The sequence below is a fragment of the Protopterus annectens genome, chromosome 13.part0, assembly GCF_019279795.1.
Source record: "Protopterus annectens isolate FY-2018-M chromosome 13.part0, PAN1.0, whole genome shotgun sequence".
NCBI lineage: Eukaryota > Metazoa > Chordata > Ceratodontiformes > Protopteridae > Protopterus > Protopterus annectens.
In genome coordinates, this window is record NC_056747.1 from 344540158 (window position 1) to 344561735 (window position 21578).

The 21578-nt window shown below is 40.8% G+C and overlaps 1 protein-coding gene across 1 annotated transcript in view; it reads left to right on the forward strand.

The window, feature by feature from the left end:
- Positions 1-21578, forward strand: part of LOC122787314 (heat shock factor protein 1-like) — a 592645-nt gene that overhangs the window by 168385 nt on the left and 402682 nt on the right. The window contains exon 5 of the mRNA XM_044053959.1: positions 1159-1234. Within this exon, the coding sequence (XP_043909894.1) occupies positions 1159-1234 (76 nt within the window). The remainder of the gene's footprint in view (positions 1-1158; positions 1235-21578) is intronic.

Below are 21578 nucleotides of genomic sequence, written 5' to 3' on the forward strand. Positions count from 1 at the left end.
GCCTGGTGTTTCAGGGGAGTGACAAAGGCCAAGCTCCATGAGAACAGGATTTGGAGGGAGATGGATGGGCCCACCCAAGCCAGTACCAGTAGCCATTTAAAAATGCATTTCAAGGAGCAGGCACTCTTCTGTACTGGGGGCAGACTGTAATGTAGATGCTCATGTCACTACCGGGGGGCAGGTTTAGGACTGTATAACAAAACAGTGCCCTAATGGCTGCCTGATTGACAGTCCCATGATCATTTGTCACAGTGGGAGTGAGTGGACCAGGAACAGCTCTTGCCACATGATGAATGAATGGGTCAGTTGATCACATTGAGCCAATTGTTGGCAGATTTACTGCTAGATTTATGTTGTTACAGATTTACTCCTGTCACATATGATCAACCTTCAAGAATTCTGTCTTGTCCCCAAGTCAGATTATAGTTTTGAGTTGACTGGAATATGTTCACCTTCCTCTTCCAAAAGTTCTTGCTGTAGGTGTATTTCTAATTTTTTGGACATGTTATACAGGTAGGACTATGTGTACATTTCCTGCTCAGTTAAAGGTTTTTGACATGGTTTATTGATCTTTTACACTTCAGCATATGGTTTCAGTTGCACTGGAATGAATTTTCTTTCAGTTTGTTCATTTATTCATTCAGTGTATTTCCGTTCAGCCTTTTTTATATACATTGCAGAAATATATCCCCCCCTCCCAATCAATTTATCTTTATGCCTAGAGATGACAGGCTAGGTTTAGTTACCAGATAATTCCGTAGAAGTCAGTGGATTTAGCTCTGTGCATGAGTGGAGCACCACCTTTGAAATTTTGGGATACATTCCAATATTAAGAGTACCCAGTCATCAGCAGAGGAGTCAGTAAATGTTTAGGCTGTAGCCTAATAAATGTTTGTAAATATTTTTATTAAGAAACAGCCCAAACGTATTAGGAGTGACAGGTAATGCTCCGTGACACTTTTAACTGCATTATGCCACAGTGCATATGTGATGTGTTTTAAAACACTTGAAATCGGACAGAGCATAGAATGATGATAGCAGAACACTGAAAACATTAAATGAAGTGAGCTGTGCAGCAGTTACTTTGGCCTTGCATTTGCAGCTGCTGTAAGTTTTGTTGTTTGGTCTGATGTTCTGTTTTGTGTTTTTTTATTAAAGAGAAAATGAAGCCCTGTGGAAGGAATTGTCTTCACTCAGGCAAAAGAATATGCAGCAGCACAAGATCATTCACAAAGTAAGTACTTTAACAAATTTCTATAACTGACTGCAACATGACGACCAAGCATTTGATTGTACTGTGCCAGCAGTAGCTGAAGCAGAAGGATGTTACTTCCTAGTCTTCTTACAGCAATTGAAATTTAACAAAATATTTACCAGCAGTCCTGCACTGCTACAGTTCTGAGAGGTTAGGGTGCTGTGTACATGATGTTTTTATCACTTCTACCTAGACCCATCACATGCAGAACCTTCTGTCATTGACTACTATTACTTTGTCTCCTAGACTTGACTTTCCATTGTTGTGAAAGTGTCTCATTCACCAGGCTGGTTTTGCCAGGAGGAGACCCATAGACACAACTTTTCTCAGTCTGGCCATCCTTCTGGTTAGACCAAGGCATAAAGTGATGGTTTAAGAATACTCTTAATGTAGGAGTGGTTGTGTTTTTTTTTTTTTTTAATCAGATTGAGTAGATTTGCACTGTTAATTAATGTAGGTCTTATTTTTAGGGTCCCTCTGCAGTGAGGAGGACACTTGGGAAATTCCTTCATTGCATTCTTAACATGTTTCTTACAGAACATTTTGAGGTCCCATATTTAAGTCGCCATGCCTCCTTTGGCTTTTGCATAGCTCACCTATGCTGTTGTTGAGGGCATGCATTCACTTATGATCTTCTTTTCTACTTAGCTTGCTTATAGGGTTGTCACCTTTTCAGATGGCCAAAGTGGGACATTTTTGGTACAAACATCAGATTTTACAGGCCGACACATACCCACGGTCAGTACAAAGGTTAGAACTTCACTTTTTTGCCTAAATAAAAGCTTATTCTTGTAGCATTTTAGTTGCTTATTCAGTTTCTTACAACATTTAGGTATTTTAGATGCAGAATAACTGTTTTATGCAACTATTATATAAAGTATAGGAAATAATTTTGTCCTAAAATCTCAGGACATTTGCCATTTTTACAATTTTTTGTCAGGACACAACTGCCCAAAGAGAGACTGTCCCTCGCAAAGTGGGACAGGTGGTAACCCTACTTGCTTAGTAATGTGTCACTCATAAGTTTCTGTGTTTAATGCTTAAAATTCACAGTCCTTTCAAGCGCACTAGCAGTTACTATGTCATGAATCAGAATAACTACAGGCACTTATTTGCCTTGGACCTGATCACAATGTTGATGGTTCTTGCTTCTGCTTACTTGGAAAATCTGCTGCTGGTGTGTTTTCTCTATTAAAAAAAAAAACTTTCTTTACCAGTGCCCATTTTTGGGAAACACTTCAAATTTCACCTGTGCCCCCAAAAAGCTGTTCCCTCTTCACAGTGATAAACCTACTGGCATTTCTTTTACGTGGTGTATTCATGCAGTGCATGCAGGCAGCCTACTTGAACCATAAATGGCAAAAAAATTATTATTTTTTTTTATTTGGTGTATCAGATTGTGACAAGTGTGCGTGCTAAACACAGAAGGCCATTCAGATGACCATACAGTCACATGGGTACCATGCCAGCTCATTGGTAAGATCTCCTCATCTACAGGGTTACAGGTATAATCCAAGCCCCTGGTTACTGTAGAGGTTGCATGTTACCTTTGTTCCTGCATAGGTTCTGTCCTTTTGAGAGGGTTTTTTCCTATCCCTCCCCTGCACCCCAAAACATGCTGCATGTGTGCTGTTCATACATGGGAGCACTGCAACTGACCAGCCATTTCTTATGTCTCGTGCTGGAAGAAGGTTGTTATTGAGTGCTGCTTCTATAATGATATGCTATCATTGAGGATGTAGTTGTCAGTGATAACATATCGCGTTCATATGTATTGTGTGGTTTAATCACTGTTGTTGCCAGGAGGTCCACTAGACTGCGGTGGCGGTGCAATGGTAGCTTTGTCGCCTCACAGTATAGACGTTGTCCTGTTTGATTCTCAGCTAGAGCGTCTTCTGTGTGGAGTCATGCGTGAATGGGTGTACCTTCGTTGAAGGTTGTGCGTCAGGGCCGGCAACTTGGCACGTAAAAATCTACTGCCAATCATTAGCAGACCAGAGTTCCACTGTGGCGACCCCTAACAGGGAAAAGCCGAAAGACACAAACAGAAAGTTGCCAGGAGGTCCATTGAGTGATCTCTGTATTACTGTATTACTAAGAATTATACTGTCTCAAAAAAGAAATTTATAGGTTGTAATCACTGCTAGTGCATTCTGTGATAGCGGGATGACATTAATTTACTATTTGTGGGCTTTTCATTTCTCTGTGCTGCAGTGCATTTGTAAAGATAGTGCGTGTTTTGTGTGTATGTGTGTGTGTGTGTGTGTGTGTGTGTGTGTGTGTGTGTGTGTGTGTGTGTGTGCGTGTATAGATATATATATATATATATATATATATATATATATATAAATGTGTGTGTGTGTGTGTGTGTATATATATATATATATATATATATATATATATATATATATATATATATATATATAAAGATATATATATATATATATATATATATATATGTATATACACACACACACACACACACACACGCTATGGGGTGTCGGGGCAGAGCCCCCCCCCCCCCATGAGAAATCATAATTGTGAAGTTTTAGGTATGATGAGTGAAAGTACAGAAATGGAATAATAGCCATACGGTCTAAGGTTATTTTTAGCAAGGAACAGTATTCTTGTTGAATGCATTTTAGGATATTTTTTTGAATAAGTTTTATGTCTGTGGAAAGCATGAAAGACAGTTTTCTGTAGAAACATATACATGCATAAATAAATCCACAAAATAGCAGCGTGCAGAGAACGTTCTCCAGGTGGTAATATTTTGTGGCTTTATAATTGGTTTCCTTGCACTGAAGACAACAGATTTTCTTCCATGCGATTTAATTTTTGTGCCCTCGTGTTTTGTATACTACAAAACTTCAGTGCTCATTACATTGATTCCAACGGCCAAAACTAAGCCATTTGCAAAAGAAAACGGATGGTTTCCTTTTGTAGTGTATCAGCCTTATGTGTGTATTAACCCTAATTTTTAACCCGGCCATTTCTGCTAACCCCAGCTCACATGTTACTTTTCCAATAACCTTTCCCTGACAGTAACACTATGGAAGACACACACACACACACACACACACACACATACAAAATACTAAAACTGTCACTTTACCTATCCCTTCCCTACTTTAACTCTAATCTTAACCTAGAAACAATTGTGCATGCGCACACACACACACCTAAATCAATCTCCATCCTCAGCCCGTTTTCTAACTTTAACCAGCAAATACTCGTCTGTGCATACACTCCCATCTCTGATGCCAAAATTTTGAGTATATCCAAAAGTTTTAGTATAATGAAACATACTGTAACAACAAGCACATCCCATTTTGCAACGGGACAGTTAATCTACTGTGTTTAAATTATCCTGCAGTTGACAAGTGAGATTTCAGTCAAAATAGACTGCAGTAAACCCCATTGACAAAAGGCATATTACTACAAGTTATATACAGTTATGTGCATTTGTGTTTGTATGTGTATTTGGGCGAGATTGTATGTATGTTTGTGTATGTATAAGTAAATAAATACACACACATGCACATATATATATATATATATATATATATATATATATATATATATATATATATTGTCTACCTAAAATCATCAAAACATTAATGAACCCTCAAACCTCAGACTACTTAAATATTTCAAGTCTGAAACTGCACAATACTAGGGAAAGGGCATGTTCCCTAACCCCAGCATTATGGTGATCTCTTGAGTTTAGTCAAGAAGTGAAAAAATGAACACTGTGCTGAGATATGGAAAGGGGTGTATGAATTTCAAGAAATATTTTATGGCAATGTCACAGTTATGCTAAATGAACATGTTTTTACTTCTGCAGTAGGATAGGTCTAGCAAAAGTGATAGGTGGTAACTGTTAAAAAGTAATGTAAAAGTTATTGTAAGGTGGTGAGGACAGGAAGTGATTACTAAGGATGGGATTTATCTGCTATTTATTTATTTAGTAAGCATAATGTCTAGTATTGCACAATTTCCAACTTGGACCCGGTTGCAGAGTCTGGGTGGTTATGTGAGATGTTACCTTGCGGAAATTTTGTAGTGAGGCATTAGTGATTGTTGAGTCTCATGATGAGATTATTATTATGCCTTTTAATCTGTAGAGAGATAATTTTATATTTTCTGATGGGGAGGAATACTTATGACAACCATCTTAAATTTCTGCCAACACCTAGACATTTAGCAAAGACCTGCAAGGATATGCATTTCAACTTGCTTGCATCCAGCAATAGGAACAGTCAGTAAACCAGTACACAGTTATGTGCATTAATTAAAACTGAGCCATTTTCCCTTCAGCTTCACTCATGGACATTTCTCTGTATACACAACGTCCCTCTTAGTTTTTATTTCTTTTCACAGTTTACATATTCAGTTCAATAAAGCAGTGTCTTTCGGCTTCTCTATTTAGGGGTCGCCACAGTAGATCACTGGTTCGCAGATTGATTGGCAGTGGAGTTTTTATGGTGTTGAGTTGCCAGCCCAACCTTCATAAAAGGCACGCATGCATCTCCCTGCATGTTTTTAAAACTCACTTGACCACAGGGAGGACATGCAGGCTTCACACAGAAGGCGATCCAGCCGAGAATCAAACTGTAGAACCTCTTGCGATGAGGCGACAACACTAACGGCTGCACCACATATCTTCAAGTCAGTATATTTGCCATTTACATTTCAATATACATTCAGTAAATTAGACTTGGAAAAGGTCAGTCAATGAAATGAACAAATAAATTTCTAAAAATGTGTCTTTGCTTAATCATATAAATGTACCTTTCATAAGAAGTGATTTTTTTTTACAATTTACAAACAAAAATATTTATGACGGGCTCACCAATCCATTCTTTCATTATTATCCTTCTTAAGTTCACTTCTGTTGTTGAACATTTTTCCATGGTAACTATCTTGTAACATATAGCTTCAGCGCTATTATTTTCTTGCTTCTTTCAGCCTAATCTATCAATAAATTAATATCACTCAACTTTTTATATATATATATATATATATATATATATATATATACACATTTTTTTCTTGTTTTTGCTTTCTGAACTACTGAGAGCAATAACAATTGGTTTTCTAAAATGCAGTGTTTCACCATATCCCATGAACATGAAATGCTTGGTGGTCTGTATTTCATGCATTAAAAATCCTTTAGTATATTTAGTATTAACTATTAACGTTTGTTTAAAATGATCTGGTCTAGAACAAGACAAAAATATATGCTTCTCTTCAAATCACCAGCATGCTATATCTACATTTAGAAAAAAATAGTGTAAACATTAGGATAAGTAAAAAGTACTTGTGAAGAAGACATTTCAGAGTTGAAATTCTAAAGTGATGTGACTTAGTAGCATATTTTGGCATCCAACATGAAATTTCCTTTTGTCTTCAGGTAATATCACCCCTAAATTCTTCCCTCAGTCTTGCCTTAGCTCATCTATTTTATTTCATATTCTCCCGAATGATGTGAGACTTTTTAAACCTTATTTACTACTCATTTTAAGTAATGTCATCTCTCCATAGCTGCCAGTAAAAAACACAGCTCTCTCAAAAGCTTCTTCTTTGTGTTTAATTAAACCCAATGTTTTAGCTATACTCAGTAACTCATTGTACTGTACCTGTAAATATTTCGAGAATTCAAACCACCAAACTGCCTGCTCCTAAGAAATCCACTTTTTATCTTGCATCAGCTGTTCCAAATATGACTACCTTAGTTTCCCCTTTCTTTCAAGGAAACACCCCCCACTCCTCTGGAATACCAAGTTTACACTTACCTGTTGGCAACGTATAAATAGACCAGCATAGCATTTCTCTTCTGTTTAATAAATGTTTCACACACCTCACTAGTTGCTTTGTTATACACATCATTTCTTCCCGTCTTGCATGCAAACCCACTAATATGCCTTTTTATGTATTTCATTTTCTGTAGTGAACAACTATACTATAGTTTTCCACTTTGCATCACAGATTTTAACTGACATGAGATAATTTATCTTAAACTGAACTGTTTCATAGTACAGCTTTAGGTTGGGTACATTCTAATCCCCTCTTCCACATTATTGTAGCCTTATGAGTTTATTCCTTTCTACTGTGTTTTTCCCTTCCCAGATACAACCTCACATCATATTCTTTACCATATTTAAAACGTTTAATGGCAACTCAGCTGAAAAGACTTTAGATATGTATAATAATGAAGGTAACATAAAGAAATACAGTGCTTGTACCCTATTATCAGTTTCCAACTCACTAAACCGTCTACAGATATCATCCTTTAGTCTAGTTTTCAGCTTGTAAGTTGTAGTAACTGACCCTTTTACAGTGTTCTGCAACCAAATCCTTAAGTATTTTTATAGACTGATCTTTCCACAGCTGTTCAGATTTCATTCTCACTTTCTATTGAGACACATAGCTGCCACTACTTTAGTTTTCATTTTATTAACTTTGTATCATGGCATATTCAGACACATTTTTCAAGTATATAAAGCAGTTTTTTAAGTCTCTCCATTGGACTTATTCAGATAAATCAAAACATTGTCTGATAACAGGTGTATCTTGAATTCTGTTGCTATTAATCTACACCTGTTTTGATCAGATATTCAAATTTAATGTTGCTGTGAGCTGTAAATGAAGAGTAAAACAGCAGCAGGGACATTGAATATTCTTGCCATCATCTGTGTTGAAATCAGTTGTACAGTCACCTGCTTCAAGCATAGTTATGTTAACATCCTTAATGTTTGAATATTCTTTGCAATGTAGTACATCCATACATATATTGATGATTAATTCAACTTTATTTAGTCTATTGTACCCCATTCACTTAGTGGGCTTATCTAAGCTTAGTAGCACCATTTTACTTTTGCACCATTTGGGTTGCAAATGTTTGCAAATACTCTTCTTCTGGTGATCTTCAAATATATATCATTTTTCCATATATAATGTCTGCACTTTCTCTGTGGCATCACCCTTTTTTTTCCTAAACACAATCATTGTTCATCTCTAAATCCCATTTATATACAGGGTATACATTCCTGAGAATCCAGGTATATGTTTTCAACCATGTTGAAAGCAAGTTCAAAGGATGGCAGGTTACAATGAGTGAAACTTCAGATTTCTTTGTCTGTATTCCCTCATTGTATTCGCTCATTGCCAGTGGGCCTCAAGTTATACAGATTTTTTTGCTAGGCTTGTTTTTCTCACTCAGCATTTTCATCTCAGTCAGCAAATAAATGTGTTCTCATCAAATTAAAATTTTCCTTTTGCAGTTCTTCATTTGCATCTGCATGAGAATTCATAGCTTATAGAATCTCTACTTCACATTTATCTGCCATTACATAGTTAACTAGTTGCATACTGGTCATCTTAATTTTATTACAAAATGTCTTTTTGATAACAGCCAGAAGGACTTTCACGTTTACACCCCAACTGTGCTTACTTTGCTTAGCTTCAGACCTTTCAAATTGTTGTTCACTTAGTGCCATCTTGGAAGAGTCTTTTGTCAGTAAACTGTATCTTTTAAGTCCTGCATTACTTTTCAGCTAGTATGGGTTGCATTTCCTCTCACCATGGCTTGCTCTACTGGTCTGTCAAATCTTGGGCAAAAAAGACCACATCTCCACTAATCAAAATGTTACCACAGAGCTACCACAGAGATTATCTGCCATTTAGAGCAGTATATCTAGATATCAGTTAACAATTGTTTTTGTTGGAAGAGGTCTCAAAAGCTTAGAGCTGTGGTTTTATAGTGATGATTAAGAGGATTTTTGTGGCTGTTATTGTGTTTACTCTTTAGATTTGCACATTGTGGCTAAACAGTGAGCTTACAGATTCTATTCAAATTACCAGCCGGTGTAACTATTGATTTAAAACTGGAATATGCAGAACTGTTGCTAGAACAAAGTCTCTTACCGCATTCTGTGGTACACATGCGGAATAAATTCCCTCTATTAATTAGATAGTCTGAATCATTCTTTCTATTTAAAAAAAAAAAAAGTTTTTGATAATTGAGTTGATAATCAGGTTTATACATTTATATTGGAGTCTGCGTTTTGACTGCCATTTTGCCCCATGTATTTTTTTTTCAAACTATTAAAAATGATTGTTGCAAGTCATGCAAAAGATTGGATCTGAAGTTGTTGTCTTCATTTGTTCTTCAACCTGTGGGTACTTGGATCCGGCACGGGTCTGACTGTGCTGCCTTTCCAGCAACTGATCCGAGCTCCAAGCTCCTGCCTACCAATAATGCCCCTGTCTCCCTCCTCCCTTCCGATCTCGTTTGCCGCGCTAGCATAAGCATTGTGATCCACTGCTCTGAGTGTCCTTTGGGTAAGTGACTGATTTTTTGTTGCATTTCTATCACCGTTTTACTTAAATTTCTTTCCTCTCTATACTTTTTCTGCCTTCCCTACCCTTGCACTATTTGTCGGTAAAAAAAAAAAAAAAAAAGTCGTCTTCTTTATCTTCCTTCTATCTGGAAGTGTGTGTGTGTGTGTGTGTGTGTGTGTGTGTGTGTGTGTGTGTGTGTGTGTGTGTGTGTGTGTGTGTTGTTTTAGTTGAGCCTCCATGCTGCAACTATGTCAGAGAATGCCAAACTAGGTTTCAGAAAGTGCACAGAGTGTGGCCATAAGCGCTCCCCAGCTGATGGCCACACTTTGTGCTTAGTATGTCTAGAGGTTTCCCACCTCGAGTCCCCCTGTTCCATGCATTGATGGACAGGAGGGACAAGCTAATCGTAAAAGGCCTTCTCCCCCTACCTGTGGGGCCCAGGCCTCTTCACCCCCTCCCCCGACTACTACTTCTCCTTCTGTCCCCGCCCCGGCCTCTGGGACTCAAACTCCTGCTAAACGGTCCGGGGATGGGGACAAGCATAGACACTGGGACAGGCCGAGGAAGTGATCCTCCAATCACTCAGCCTCAGCCGGTCCCCCAGCCAAGGTTCTCCCGGCCCTGCGACTGGAGTTTTCCCGGCTCCATTCCCTTCATTTCTCTGTGGAGACGGAGGACCTTCAGAACCATTCGCCGACCCCCGCTGCCCCCCACTGACTCTTGAGGCCAGTATCAGTAGCTTCTTCGTCCCGGTCCACCCTCAGTCTTTCCGAAGTGGAGGTGGACAGGATAATGCAGAAATTTATCTGCATTCAGATACAGATGGGAGTCTTACCTGCCCCCTCTCCCTCTGGAGCACTGGGCATGCAGTCTGCATTCCTACCGATAACTCCTTCTCCGATCCGACCCCTGGTTTCAGAGCCTTCGGATCCAAGGACTCTCAGCATCCAGGGGTTGGTGCCGATTGTACCTTGTACCTTGACTCTGGCCATTACCTTCAGTGGGTTGGATCCAATGCGCTCGGATCCGTCCGGCTCTTGGAGCAGTAGCCTCGGCCCAGGATCCGAGGGGGGAGGGTTTCAGCTCTGAGCCTTTCAGAGCAGAGCCTTCCAGTCGGAGTCTCAATGCCTAGAAATTCAGCTCTGACTCCCCCATTGATTCAGAGGGTGGCGGATCCGACTGTACTTCCTTCTCAGACTTTTCGCTCCTCCTTTGCCGTTGAAGTGGTGAATAGGGTTCTCTCAATATCATCAAGGCCCTTGACTATCTTGTCTTCGGACTCCACCCAGACTCCCTCGGTTTCTGGTATGGATTCCGCCATCCTGCTACCTCAGGGGCAGCCTGCCACCTTTGTGCCCCAGGAAGCTCCCATGCGGGAGTAGCCAGATGTTTTCGAGTCTTCCCCAGACACTTCCCCAGAGAAGGTACATTGAAAACATACATGCAAAAGGAGACATAATGACTCCCCACCAGAGTCCCTCATGGAGGACACCTATTTGGAGAAAGGGGTGGGTTCCCCCCCGTCACCCCCCAAGGATGTCTTTGGAGACATCATGGTGATCCTTTGTCAAAGGGGGGGGGGGTCTGCCCAGAAACCCAGCTCAGATGAATCTGTGTTCCTGGAGGTTTTTGGCACAGGACCCTCTATATCCTGGGTGTCCCCTCCCCTGGATCCACTGGTGGATCTAATTACATCTCTGGGATGGAAAGAACTGAACTGGTAGGTCTAATTACATCTCGGGCATGGAAGGAACCGGACATGGTGGAGCTGATCCCGAAACACCCTGACAAGTTTTTGAGTGCTCCCACAGACAGGGCCCACTGAACCAAGGTGTCCCCCATAGATGCCACGTTAGTGGCAGCACCACTGAATAGGAGCTCACACAGGAGAGCTCCACGGTCCATCTGCCAGAGCGAGAGTCCAGGATGTTGGATCACTTCGGGAAACGGATCTACGCTTCAGCCACATTTTTGGTACATGCGCTGAATTATATGGCACATGTAACTAGACTCCAGCGAGACCTTGTTAAGGAGATCGCTAGGTCTACCTCAGGGTCCATGATGGCGGAGGTTTTCTCTTCTCATATGGCCACCCTTACGTCGATTTCTAACACCTCTATGCGGCTTCTCTCTTATGCCACCGGGGGCGCCGCTAGAGCTGCCGGGACAGGCGGTGCCATCAGGCATCACGCCTGGCTCTGACTCTATGCATTCCATAACTCTTTATGGTGTGCTTTACCAACTCCTCGTACAACAGTTCCACTCTTTTTGGAAAGTCTGTACGTGATACTCTTGTCCAGAGCGAGAAGGACAGGAAGACTCTGTCTGCCATTGGGATCTGCTTCTCCAGCCCCCCCCCCCACGATCCTTTTCGAGGAATCAATGGGGGGACAAAGAAGATGTGGTTTTGAAAATCTCAGAGCTACTCCCATAACACTCAGGACTCACCTTCCCCTAGTGGCACAGGGGGATTTGATGGATGCTGCCCCGTGACAAAGGGGGTCCGAGGAATCGGTGGTCTCATGAGCCTTTCTCTGACAGTCCCGCTCAGCAGCCCTGAAGAGTTCCCCGGCTGCTCAGCTCAGGAGGCATTCGGGGGTGGGGGTACCTCTCTCTACACCCAATGGCCTGGGAGTCTATCACAAACGATTGTTGGGTGTCGCAGATCATATTCGGAGGCTATTCTATCCCCTTCAACCAGTCACCCCTTCCACCCATACACTTCCCAGATGTTTCACCGATGCAAAGGGAGAAAGCAGCGCTGGAAATTGCAAAGCTGCTAGAAAAGCAGGTCATCCAACCCATCCCCCCAAATCCGACTAGATTAGGCATTTATTCCAGATTATTTTTTGTGCCAAAGAAGACTGGGGACTTGAGATCCATTCTGGATCTTTCTATTCTAAATATTTTAGTTGTCAGGACAAAGTTCCGGATGGTCACTCTTCAATCTATCCTGCCCTTTCAACAGGAGAGCTATTGGATGTGCTTGATCGACCTGCAGGATGCGTACTACCACATCAAAATGGATAGGCACTCCCAAAGGTTTCTCCACTTCTGGCTGGGGGCCAGTCATTACCAGTTCAGAGCGCTCCCCTTTGGTCTCGCCACAGCCCACAGGGTTACCCAAGTGATGGCAGTGATAGTGGTTCACCTGAGACTACAGGAATTCCAGGTCTTCTCCTAACTGGACGACTGGTTTCTTGCTGCCCCTTCCAGGCATCAACTCTGCCAAACAAGGGATTCCTTACTACAATTAGCCCATCAGTTGGGCATAACCATCAGTCTGAACAAATCCTTACTGACCCCTGTTCAAGTGCTAGATTTCATCGGAGCCCGGTTGGACTTCTTTCAAACCAAAGTCTTCCTAACCTCAGAGAGGAATCTAGTCCCTAAAACTACATGTCCTCTGTATCCTTCAAGCTCAGTTTCCGACAGCAGAATTGGTATTACGGGCGTTGGGGTCCATGGTGGCCACGATCACTCTCTTACCCATGGCTCAACTATGAATGTGGGTACTTCAATGGACCCTTGCGATTCAGTGGTGCATGCTAGATCTTCCATTATCTTACTCTGTTTGAATATCTGTGTGCAGGAGCACTTTTTTGTGGTGGATCTGTTCCCCGGATCTTGTCCGGGGTTGTCCCTTTCTTCTGCCTCCCACTTTGGCCATGGTGACCATGGATGCTTCCCTGCTAGGGTGAGGGTGCACAACTTAGGAAGGACAGTCCAAGGTGCTTGGTCCCCCTACGAGACTCAATTGCATGTCACTGTCCTGGAGATGAGAGCGGTGCTCCTAGTGTTGCAAGCTCTCCATGCCCAGCTTCCCCTAGGAACGATTGCTGTCCAGACAGACAACATGTCTGCAGTCTGGTACATCAACAAGCAGGGGGGAACCAGGCTATCTCCGCCGGCCTTTTTCTGGTGGCAACGCAGATTCCGGGGAGGTCCCAACATCCTAGCCGACAGGCTCAGCAGGTCCATCCTGATGCCTTACGAGTGGTCTCTGAATCCTTCAGTAGCAAAACAGATCTTTCTCAAGTGGGGCCAGCCTTGCTGCAATCTCTTTGCCTCTCCTTCCAATGCGAAGCGCAGTGAGTTTTTCAATCCGAACCCCCTGCTGGGGGAAGCCCCCAGAGATGTTCTGGTTCATGCTTGGCCCTCCGGTCTTCTGTATGCATATCCTCCTCTGCTCCTTATGCAGAAATTTCTTCAGATAGCTCACAGGCTGTGGAGCTGTGTCATCCTCTTTGCCCCATTCTGACGTTGTCAAGTATAGTTCCCCTCTGTGTGGTCTCAGGTTGTGTGTCCACCCTGGACGTCAGATCTGATTCTGGATCTCATCTCTCATCCCTCAGCGATCCCTCATCCAGACCTGGTAAGTCTGAAGCTCGCTGCTTGGCTGCTCCAGTTGCCAAGACTCCTGGGTTATCCTCACCGGTCAAAAGAATTTTGGTGGCGGGTCACAAGTCTTCTACTAGGAAGGTTTATTTTAGTAAGTGGAAATGTTTTTCTATTTGGGCCTCTGAACATGACCTGGACCCATTCGCTGCCCCAGTTCAGGCGGCCTTAGATTTTTTAGCAAGTATTTTTCAGGAAGGTGCCAGTTCTTCTATGATCAAGGTCCATCTGGGAGCTGTATCTAACATTCATATAGGTGACAACATGGCTTCTCTAAGTTTCTTCTAAGCTTTGTAAAGACTTTTTGAAAGACACCTTCTTGCTTCAGCCCCCGGTGAAGGACCCAACACTTCCTTGGGATCTCATGTTAGTGCTGCAAGATTTGGTCTCTCATCTCTCTTTGAACCAGCAGCCACAGTGAACTTATTCTTTCCCTGGAAGACGGCTTTCTTGATTGCCATTACATCTGCCAAAAGGGTCTCGGAGCTTCAAGCATTGTCAGTCAAGCCCTCCCTATTTGGTGTTTCATAAAGACAGGGTGTCATTGCGTACTAATCCATCCTTTCTTCCTAAAGTAGCTTTGGAAGTCAGTATTAATCAAGTGATTACTCTCCCAGTTTTCTTTCCAAATTTTCAAAATAGGGGAGAGTACAAACTCCACTTGTTGGATGTGCACAGTTATGTTTTTACCTGCATAGGACTAAGTAATTTCATAAGTCTGACCAACTTTTTATTTCCTAGTCTAAGCCCTTTTTAGGGAAACCAATGTCGAAGGTCACCATTGCCCGTTGGATTTCCCAGTGCATTTCACTGGCGTATTCAGCTAGAGGTTTAACTCTGCCAGGTCATGTTAAGGTGCATTCCACTAGATCTATGGGTACTTCAGCTGCCTTCTGGTCCAGAGTTTCTCTGGATGATTTGTTCTGTTGCTACTTGGGCTTCTTCACACACTTTCATCTCGCATTACAAGTTGGACATTTTATCAAGGAACAGGGCATCCTTTGGCTCCGCCGTGCTCCAGAATATCCTTCCATGAAGGCCTCCCAGGTGTCTAGTAGCTGGGGACTCTGTCCCACAAGTTGAAGAGCAAATGAAGACAACAATTTCAGATAAAGAAGTTATGTACTAACCATAATGTTCCATCTGAGTTGTTGCTCTTCATTTGTCTTCAACCATCCCTCCCTCCTTCCTCCTGCATTGTATAGGCTGTGTGGTGGTCTGGTTAGATGAGGAATGGTCACCATATGAGCATGCTTCTCTTCTCCTCTGCTTGATTAGGAAGATCCTTGTCATGAGATGAGAATTGCATAAGATTGGGATGCTTCGGCAGGCAGCAAAATCGATCTGAAGGGAGGAGGGAGACTGGCCTTATGGATAGGGGAGGAGCTTGGAGCGGGGATCAGATTCTGGAAAGGCGGCAGAGTCAGATCCGTGCCAGATCCGAGTACCCACAGGTTCCAACTGGTTGAAGACAAATGAAAAGCAACAAATCAGATGGAACATTGTGGTGAGTACATAACTTCTGTTTTCTCAGCTTTAACCAGGTTTTTATTAAACATTAATGCATGCATACTTCTCGGCCTCTTAGAGTAAGAAATGTGGACAAAGCCTTAAGTAATGGGGTGACAAAGTCCCAAAAATAGGGACAGATTTTAAGTATTAGTCTAATAAACTTACACAGTTTCTAAAATAACATGATTTGTGATAGCATATGAAGTCTGAAACTCAAATGTATGTCACTATTTAGTGACTTCAGTCCTCCGTGATTTGCCAGAAAACACAGATTTTAAGAGGAACAGACAAAAAAATATGAGGCAAAAATCTGGGCAGTTGAGAGGTATGAACGGATGTAATGTAAGCAGTTGAGCAAACATACTAACAGAACAAATGAAAATGACTGATGAGCCAGGTACTTTATTATTAAAAATTCACAGTAAGCACTTATAAACTCTTCAAACTGTGAGGAGAAAAACACACGCGCGCGCACTAATTAAGACAGACAAATGAATGACATGATACTCTATAGCCAGTCACTAATGTAGCAGTGTTCTTTTGATAATACATGTAAAATTAATCATGTTAATGACTGTAATGCTGCTGGCATGAAGAGACGTGCCAAGCACGGTCCTTAGTGTCAGCCAAATTTTCAGTGTCTCCACTATTTCCATGTATCTTAACAGCATCAGTTACATAAAAATAAAGTTGCTGAAATTCTGAGTACTCTATGGAATGTTCAGAGTTTTTTCTCATTTTTCAACCTTATTGCACAGTAATGCTCATTTGCTCATTTAACTTGTTCTTTCTACATGTAAGACTGAATACTTGTCCACAATAGGCAAGATATACAGCATGTATTTATTTATATTATTTTATTTTACATTTGTTGACCGGGCTAGTCTTGCTGGATACATGTCCATTTTTAGTAGAGGCCCGGGGAGAAAAGCTCCAAGAAACATACAAAATTAATATAGAAGTTAAGACATATCAATATAATAAAACGGCAATTCTTACAAATATATAAGTAAATTTATTTTATTTTTTTTTAGTACAAATTATAATACTCATAGTGATTAATAACATAAGCATTAATTCCGTAGAGGGTAATGTATAAGAATGGGTACATTATACATATATACATAAGTTTTAGATGCAATAACATAGTAAATTGAAACATTAAGGGAAGATTGTGAAGGATGTGGGGTGACAATTAGTGTAAAGGAAAAAGTTAGTCAGGGGTAGTACAGGAGCATAGCCAGTGTTTGTTGAGAAATAGTTTTACATTCCTTTTGAAAAGCGAGAGAGAAGTCTCGAGTTGCGAGTTCAGAGGGTAGTTGATTCCATAGTTTTCCAACAGAGTTAGAGAACAAGGAGTCACCGGCTGAGTTGTTAGATTTGGTCGTATTGATCAGCAGTTTATTTGAGGAGTGTAGATTCTTGAGATTATTGTAAGGGGTAATGAGGCTAGACGGTATTGGAGTGTTGCTGGGTTGATACAGGGTCTTGTGGGTTATTGTAAGTTGGTGAAATTGGAGCTGGTTAAGAAATTCTAGCCAGTCTAGTTGTTTTCGATTCAAACAGCAATGGGTTCTGAAAGGAGAGCCTGTAGTAAATCTAGCAATACTATTATAGGATGTTGCTAGTTTGTTGAGGCTGTTTTTGGAGAAAATGGTGTCTATAGGAGAAGCATAGAGTAGAGTGGAGATTAAGTAAGTTCTGGCTATAGCGGTCTTACTGGTGTAAGAAAGGGTTTGATTCTGTAAAGGGATACTAGTTTTTTTAACTAATTTTATTGTGGTGTTTGTGAGTATCAAAGTTGAGGTTGTTGTCTGTTGTTATTCCCAAGAGTTTAGTGGTTGGGTAAGGAGAAATAAGAGTACCGTTGTTATATGTGAGAGTGAAATGTAAGGGGGTGGACTTTCGGGTTGGTGTAAAGAGTTACAGTTTAGTTTTTGGGGGGTTTAAGAGGAGGCAGCGGTGTGAGAACCATTGTTCGACAGTATTAAAAGCTTTTTGGGTAAAAGACTGAAGTTTAGTTTGAGAAGTGGCTGAACAGATTATAGTAGAGTCATCTGCATATTGATTGCAGTTGGTGTGTGTAATAGCTGTTTGATGATTATTAATATAAATGGAAAATAGGAGTGGGCCTAATATGGAGCCCTGTGGGACACCGAGGGAGATAGGAAGGTGATTAGATAGTTTATTTTGCTGTCGGTTTTCTAGGTAGGATGTGAACCAATTCATAGATAGAGTATCAAGTGAAAGGGATTTAAGTATGTGTAGAAGGAGTTGGTGGTTGATCATGTCAAAAGCCTTAGATAAATCAAGGAAGACTGCAGAGGAAAGAATGTTTTTGTTGATACAGTTTGTGAAGGATAGCAGGGCTGTGGTGGTACTATGGTAAGGTCTGAATCCATGTTGACAATTGGCAAGTAGGTTATTATGGAGTAGGTGGTTAAGTAGTTGCTTATGGATGCATTTTTCCATTATTTTTGCTAGAGGGGATAGTAAAGCTATGGGATGAAAGTTAGAGAAGTCATTCGAGTCCCCCCCCCCTTTGTATAGTGGGATGATATAAGAAATTTTCCAGATAGATGGGATAGTTCCTTCATTTATAGTTCTATTTATCAGAATGGAAATGGGATAGGCAATGGCTTTAGCTCCTTTTTGCTGGAATTCTGCTGGGAGTTTGTCAGCTGAGGGGGTAGTAGGTTTTAATTTTTGGAGAAGGGAGCAGATAAAGGAAGTAGACATAGGTTGTAAATACAATGATGGGGGTGGGTTTGTAGTAGAAGTAGGCAGATTAGAGGTGTCAGGAGATAGATGGCTAGCAAGAGTTTGTATAGCGTCTGTGAAGAAAGAATTGAAGGCATTAGCTGTTTGTGTGGGATTTTCCAGGTTAGATCCTTGTGGGTTGGGTGTGATAGATTGGCCTGGTTAAAGAAGTTTGTTAATGCTAGTCCAAAATTTTTGTGGTTCTTTGTGGGAGGGTTGCTGTAATTGGAGGTAAAAGTTCATTTTGTCTAACAGGATGGCTTTTTTTTGTATTATTTCTATGTTGCCTAAAGGTTTGGTGATCTGTAGGATTCTTAGTAGTACACCATTTTGCCCAGGATTTGTTTCAGAGAAGGATTTTTCCCCTAGTATTTTTAGAGAGCCAGGGGGGCTGGTTTAGCTTTATTTCTAATAGAGTATATTGGGGCGTGGTGGTCCAGGATGGTTAAAAATGTGGAATTGAAGTGCTGTGCTCCTTTATTTAGGGGGAGAGATTTTAATGGTGACCAGTTACACTGTTTGAATTCTGTTTGGAAAAGTTCTGGGTTAAAGTGCTTTTTGGTGCGTACTGTTCTGAAAGTGTTAGGGGGCAGCCATGGTGGTGCAGTGGTTAGCATTGCCGCCTCACAGCAAGAGGTTCTCCGGTTTGATCCACAGCTGGGGTGCCTTCTATGCGGAGTCTGCATGTCCTCCCTGTGGTCGCGTGGGTTTCCTCCAGGTGCTTCGGTTTCCTCCCACATCCCAAAGACATGCTGCAAGTGGATTGGACACTCTAAATTGGCCCTAGGTGTGAGTGCGTGTGTGTGTGTGTGTGCCTTCTGTGGAAGGTTGGGCGCCGGGCTGGCAACTCGACACTGTAAAACTCCACTACCAATCCTGAGCGGACAGGTGATCCACTGTGGTGACCCCTAACCGGGAAAAGCCAAAAGAAGAAGACGACTGTTCTGAAAGTGTTAGGGAAAGTTAGGTTGGTTTTATGTCTAATAATATAAGTAAGTGAATGGTCACTTAGGTCATCTGGAAGGGTTCCTGCTGTATAAGTTTGATGAGGACTATTAGTAAGTATCCAGTCCAAGGTACTTTCTTTGTTATTGAGTCTATTTGTTCTGGTAGGGGAGTTAATAGTTTGTGAGACTCCATAAAGGTTAATATGAGTGGTGGGGTTTGTATTACTACAATAATTCCAATCGATGTTAAAGTCTCCTAGGACTATAGTTTCTTGTGGGAGATTAATAGAAAGCCAGTTAAGGATATACTCAAGTACACTAATGTTATTTCCTGGGGGAAGATATATACAAATAATATTTATGGCTTTACTTGTGTTTACTTGAAATTTGGAGATAATTATTTCATCATTATTGTCCAAAGGTGGGTTAAGATTAACAGTGCTAACTTGTAGCGCTGCTTTATAGAGGATTGCTACCCCTCCTCCCTTTTTGATTGTGTGGTCTAGTCTAATAATATTGTAACTAGGTGGGGTGATTTCATTGTCTTTTTTAATGGTAAGTGTTAGCCATGTTTCAGATAAACATAGGATGTCAAATAGGTGGACATCTAGGAGGGCATGAACTTGAGCAATTTTGTTGCAAATACTGCGTATATTAAGATGTGCTATAGAGAGTGAGTTGGAAGGTTTGGTAGGTGGTAGGGTAGTAGATTTGTACTGATTGCAGTTTGCAGTGGTAAGGGTAGAGTTTGGGCCAGGGTTGGGATGAATGTCACCATCTAGTAGGGAGTGTAAGAGTGTAAAGTGTTTAGGCCGAAGAGGCTTGTAATAATAATAATACTCAAGTAATTTTCTAGTTTTTAGGTTGGAGTACTTAATGTGTGCTAATCTGTGATATTTAGCTAGTAGGTAGCTGGGTTTGCAAATGAAGTTTAGGAAGTTAGGAGAGATGGCTAATGTTGGTGTACAAGTGTGTTTGGAGGGGAAGAGAACGGTAGAGTAAAGTGGTTGTTCATAGGAGGTTAAGAGATAGGTACTGGTTAGAGGAAGTAAGAGTGAGACCAAGATAAATAGTTGTAATTGGTATGGGATGATTAATATAGGCATTATGTTGGTTTGTGAGGTTTTTTGAAATACCCAAGTGAGTGATGTGTTTACCTTGTATTAAAGAAAACTCGCTCTTTTTCTTAGTAAACTTAACATTGTAGGCAATAAACACATGGGAAGGTACCCTTTCTTCTTTGAGTATTCTGTTATCCAGGTACCTTTCCCAACTATACCACTTTCTTTTGAATGTTTACTTTTTGTACTCATAGAAACGTTCCACACGAGACTTATTGACAGTCAAATCATGCTGTAGAAAACCGTTTCCAGCTCCTTCAAACAGTTCTAATCTCACTGGTATTTATTCTATACGTAGAACCATATCCAAATGTATGTTATTTTCTACACTGTGGGTCTTAAGCATTTATTCGAAATACATTAATATATATAGACCTTTCTTCATCCAAAGATGTTATTTACAGTCTGTCTTACTACGAAGCCGGATACTGTGCCTTTATATTTTTTAGTTAAAATCCCAGCCTACTTTATAACCCAGTACATTCATTTACAGCTAACATTCTGTCCCCTAATAGTTTCTCCCTTTATTATGTTATTTTCTAATTGCTTAGGATGCCCACTACCATAGTGAAGCGAGCTATTACTGCACAATTTTCATTTTAAAGTACTTGTGGAAAGTGTACTAGTCTCAGTATCTCTACTGACTAGTAAGTCTACAAGAGAGAACTCTATGAGTTGTGAAGTGAATGTAAATCCTGGTTATTCAGCGCATTTAATTTAAGTGTTTAAATTAAAATAATGTGACGTTATTACAGCAAATAACATATACATAGTCTGTAAAGTGGGCAAAAGGCAGTAAAGCAATCCTCTCAGTGCACCATAAAAATCTTTGTATAACTGGCAGTTTATGGCACCCATTGCCGCATCCTCTTATTTCTTTGTTTTTAGAGGCAGATTTTTAAGAAAAATAAATAAATAAATAATTATTCGCTAAAATAATCTTTAAAACTTTTGTTAATATATCCAAGAAATACAAAATGAGTGATCACTCGTATTTTACTAAAATGAACCTAGCTTGTAGTTAGTTCTGACCTTTGAGTAATTTTCATGGCGACTTAATTGACCAGAACGGCCAGTCTGTGGCTGTTTGGGTCTGTGTCACATAATCTAATGTTCAATTCCACGAAACTCTGTCAAAAAAAAAGAGCCAAGCATTCAATTAAGGGAACGGTAACATCAGCAAATGTCTTAAACAGGGTATAGAATTAGTTGATCAACATCACAACCTTCACACACACT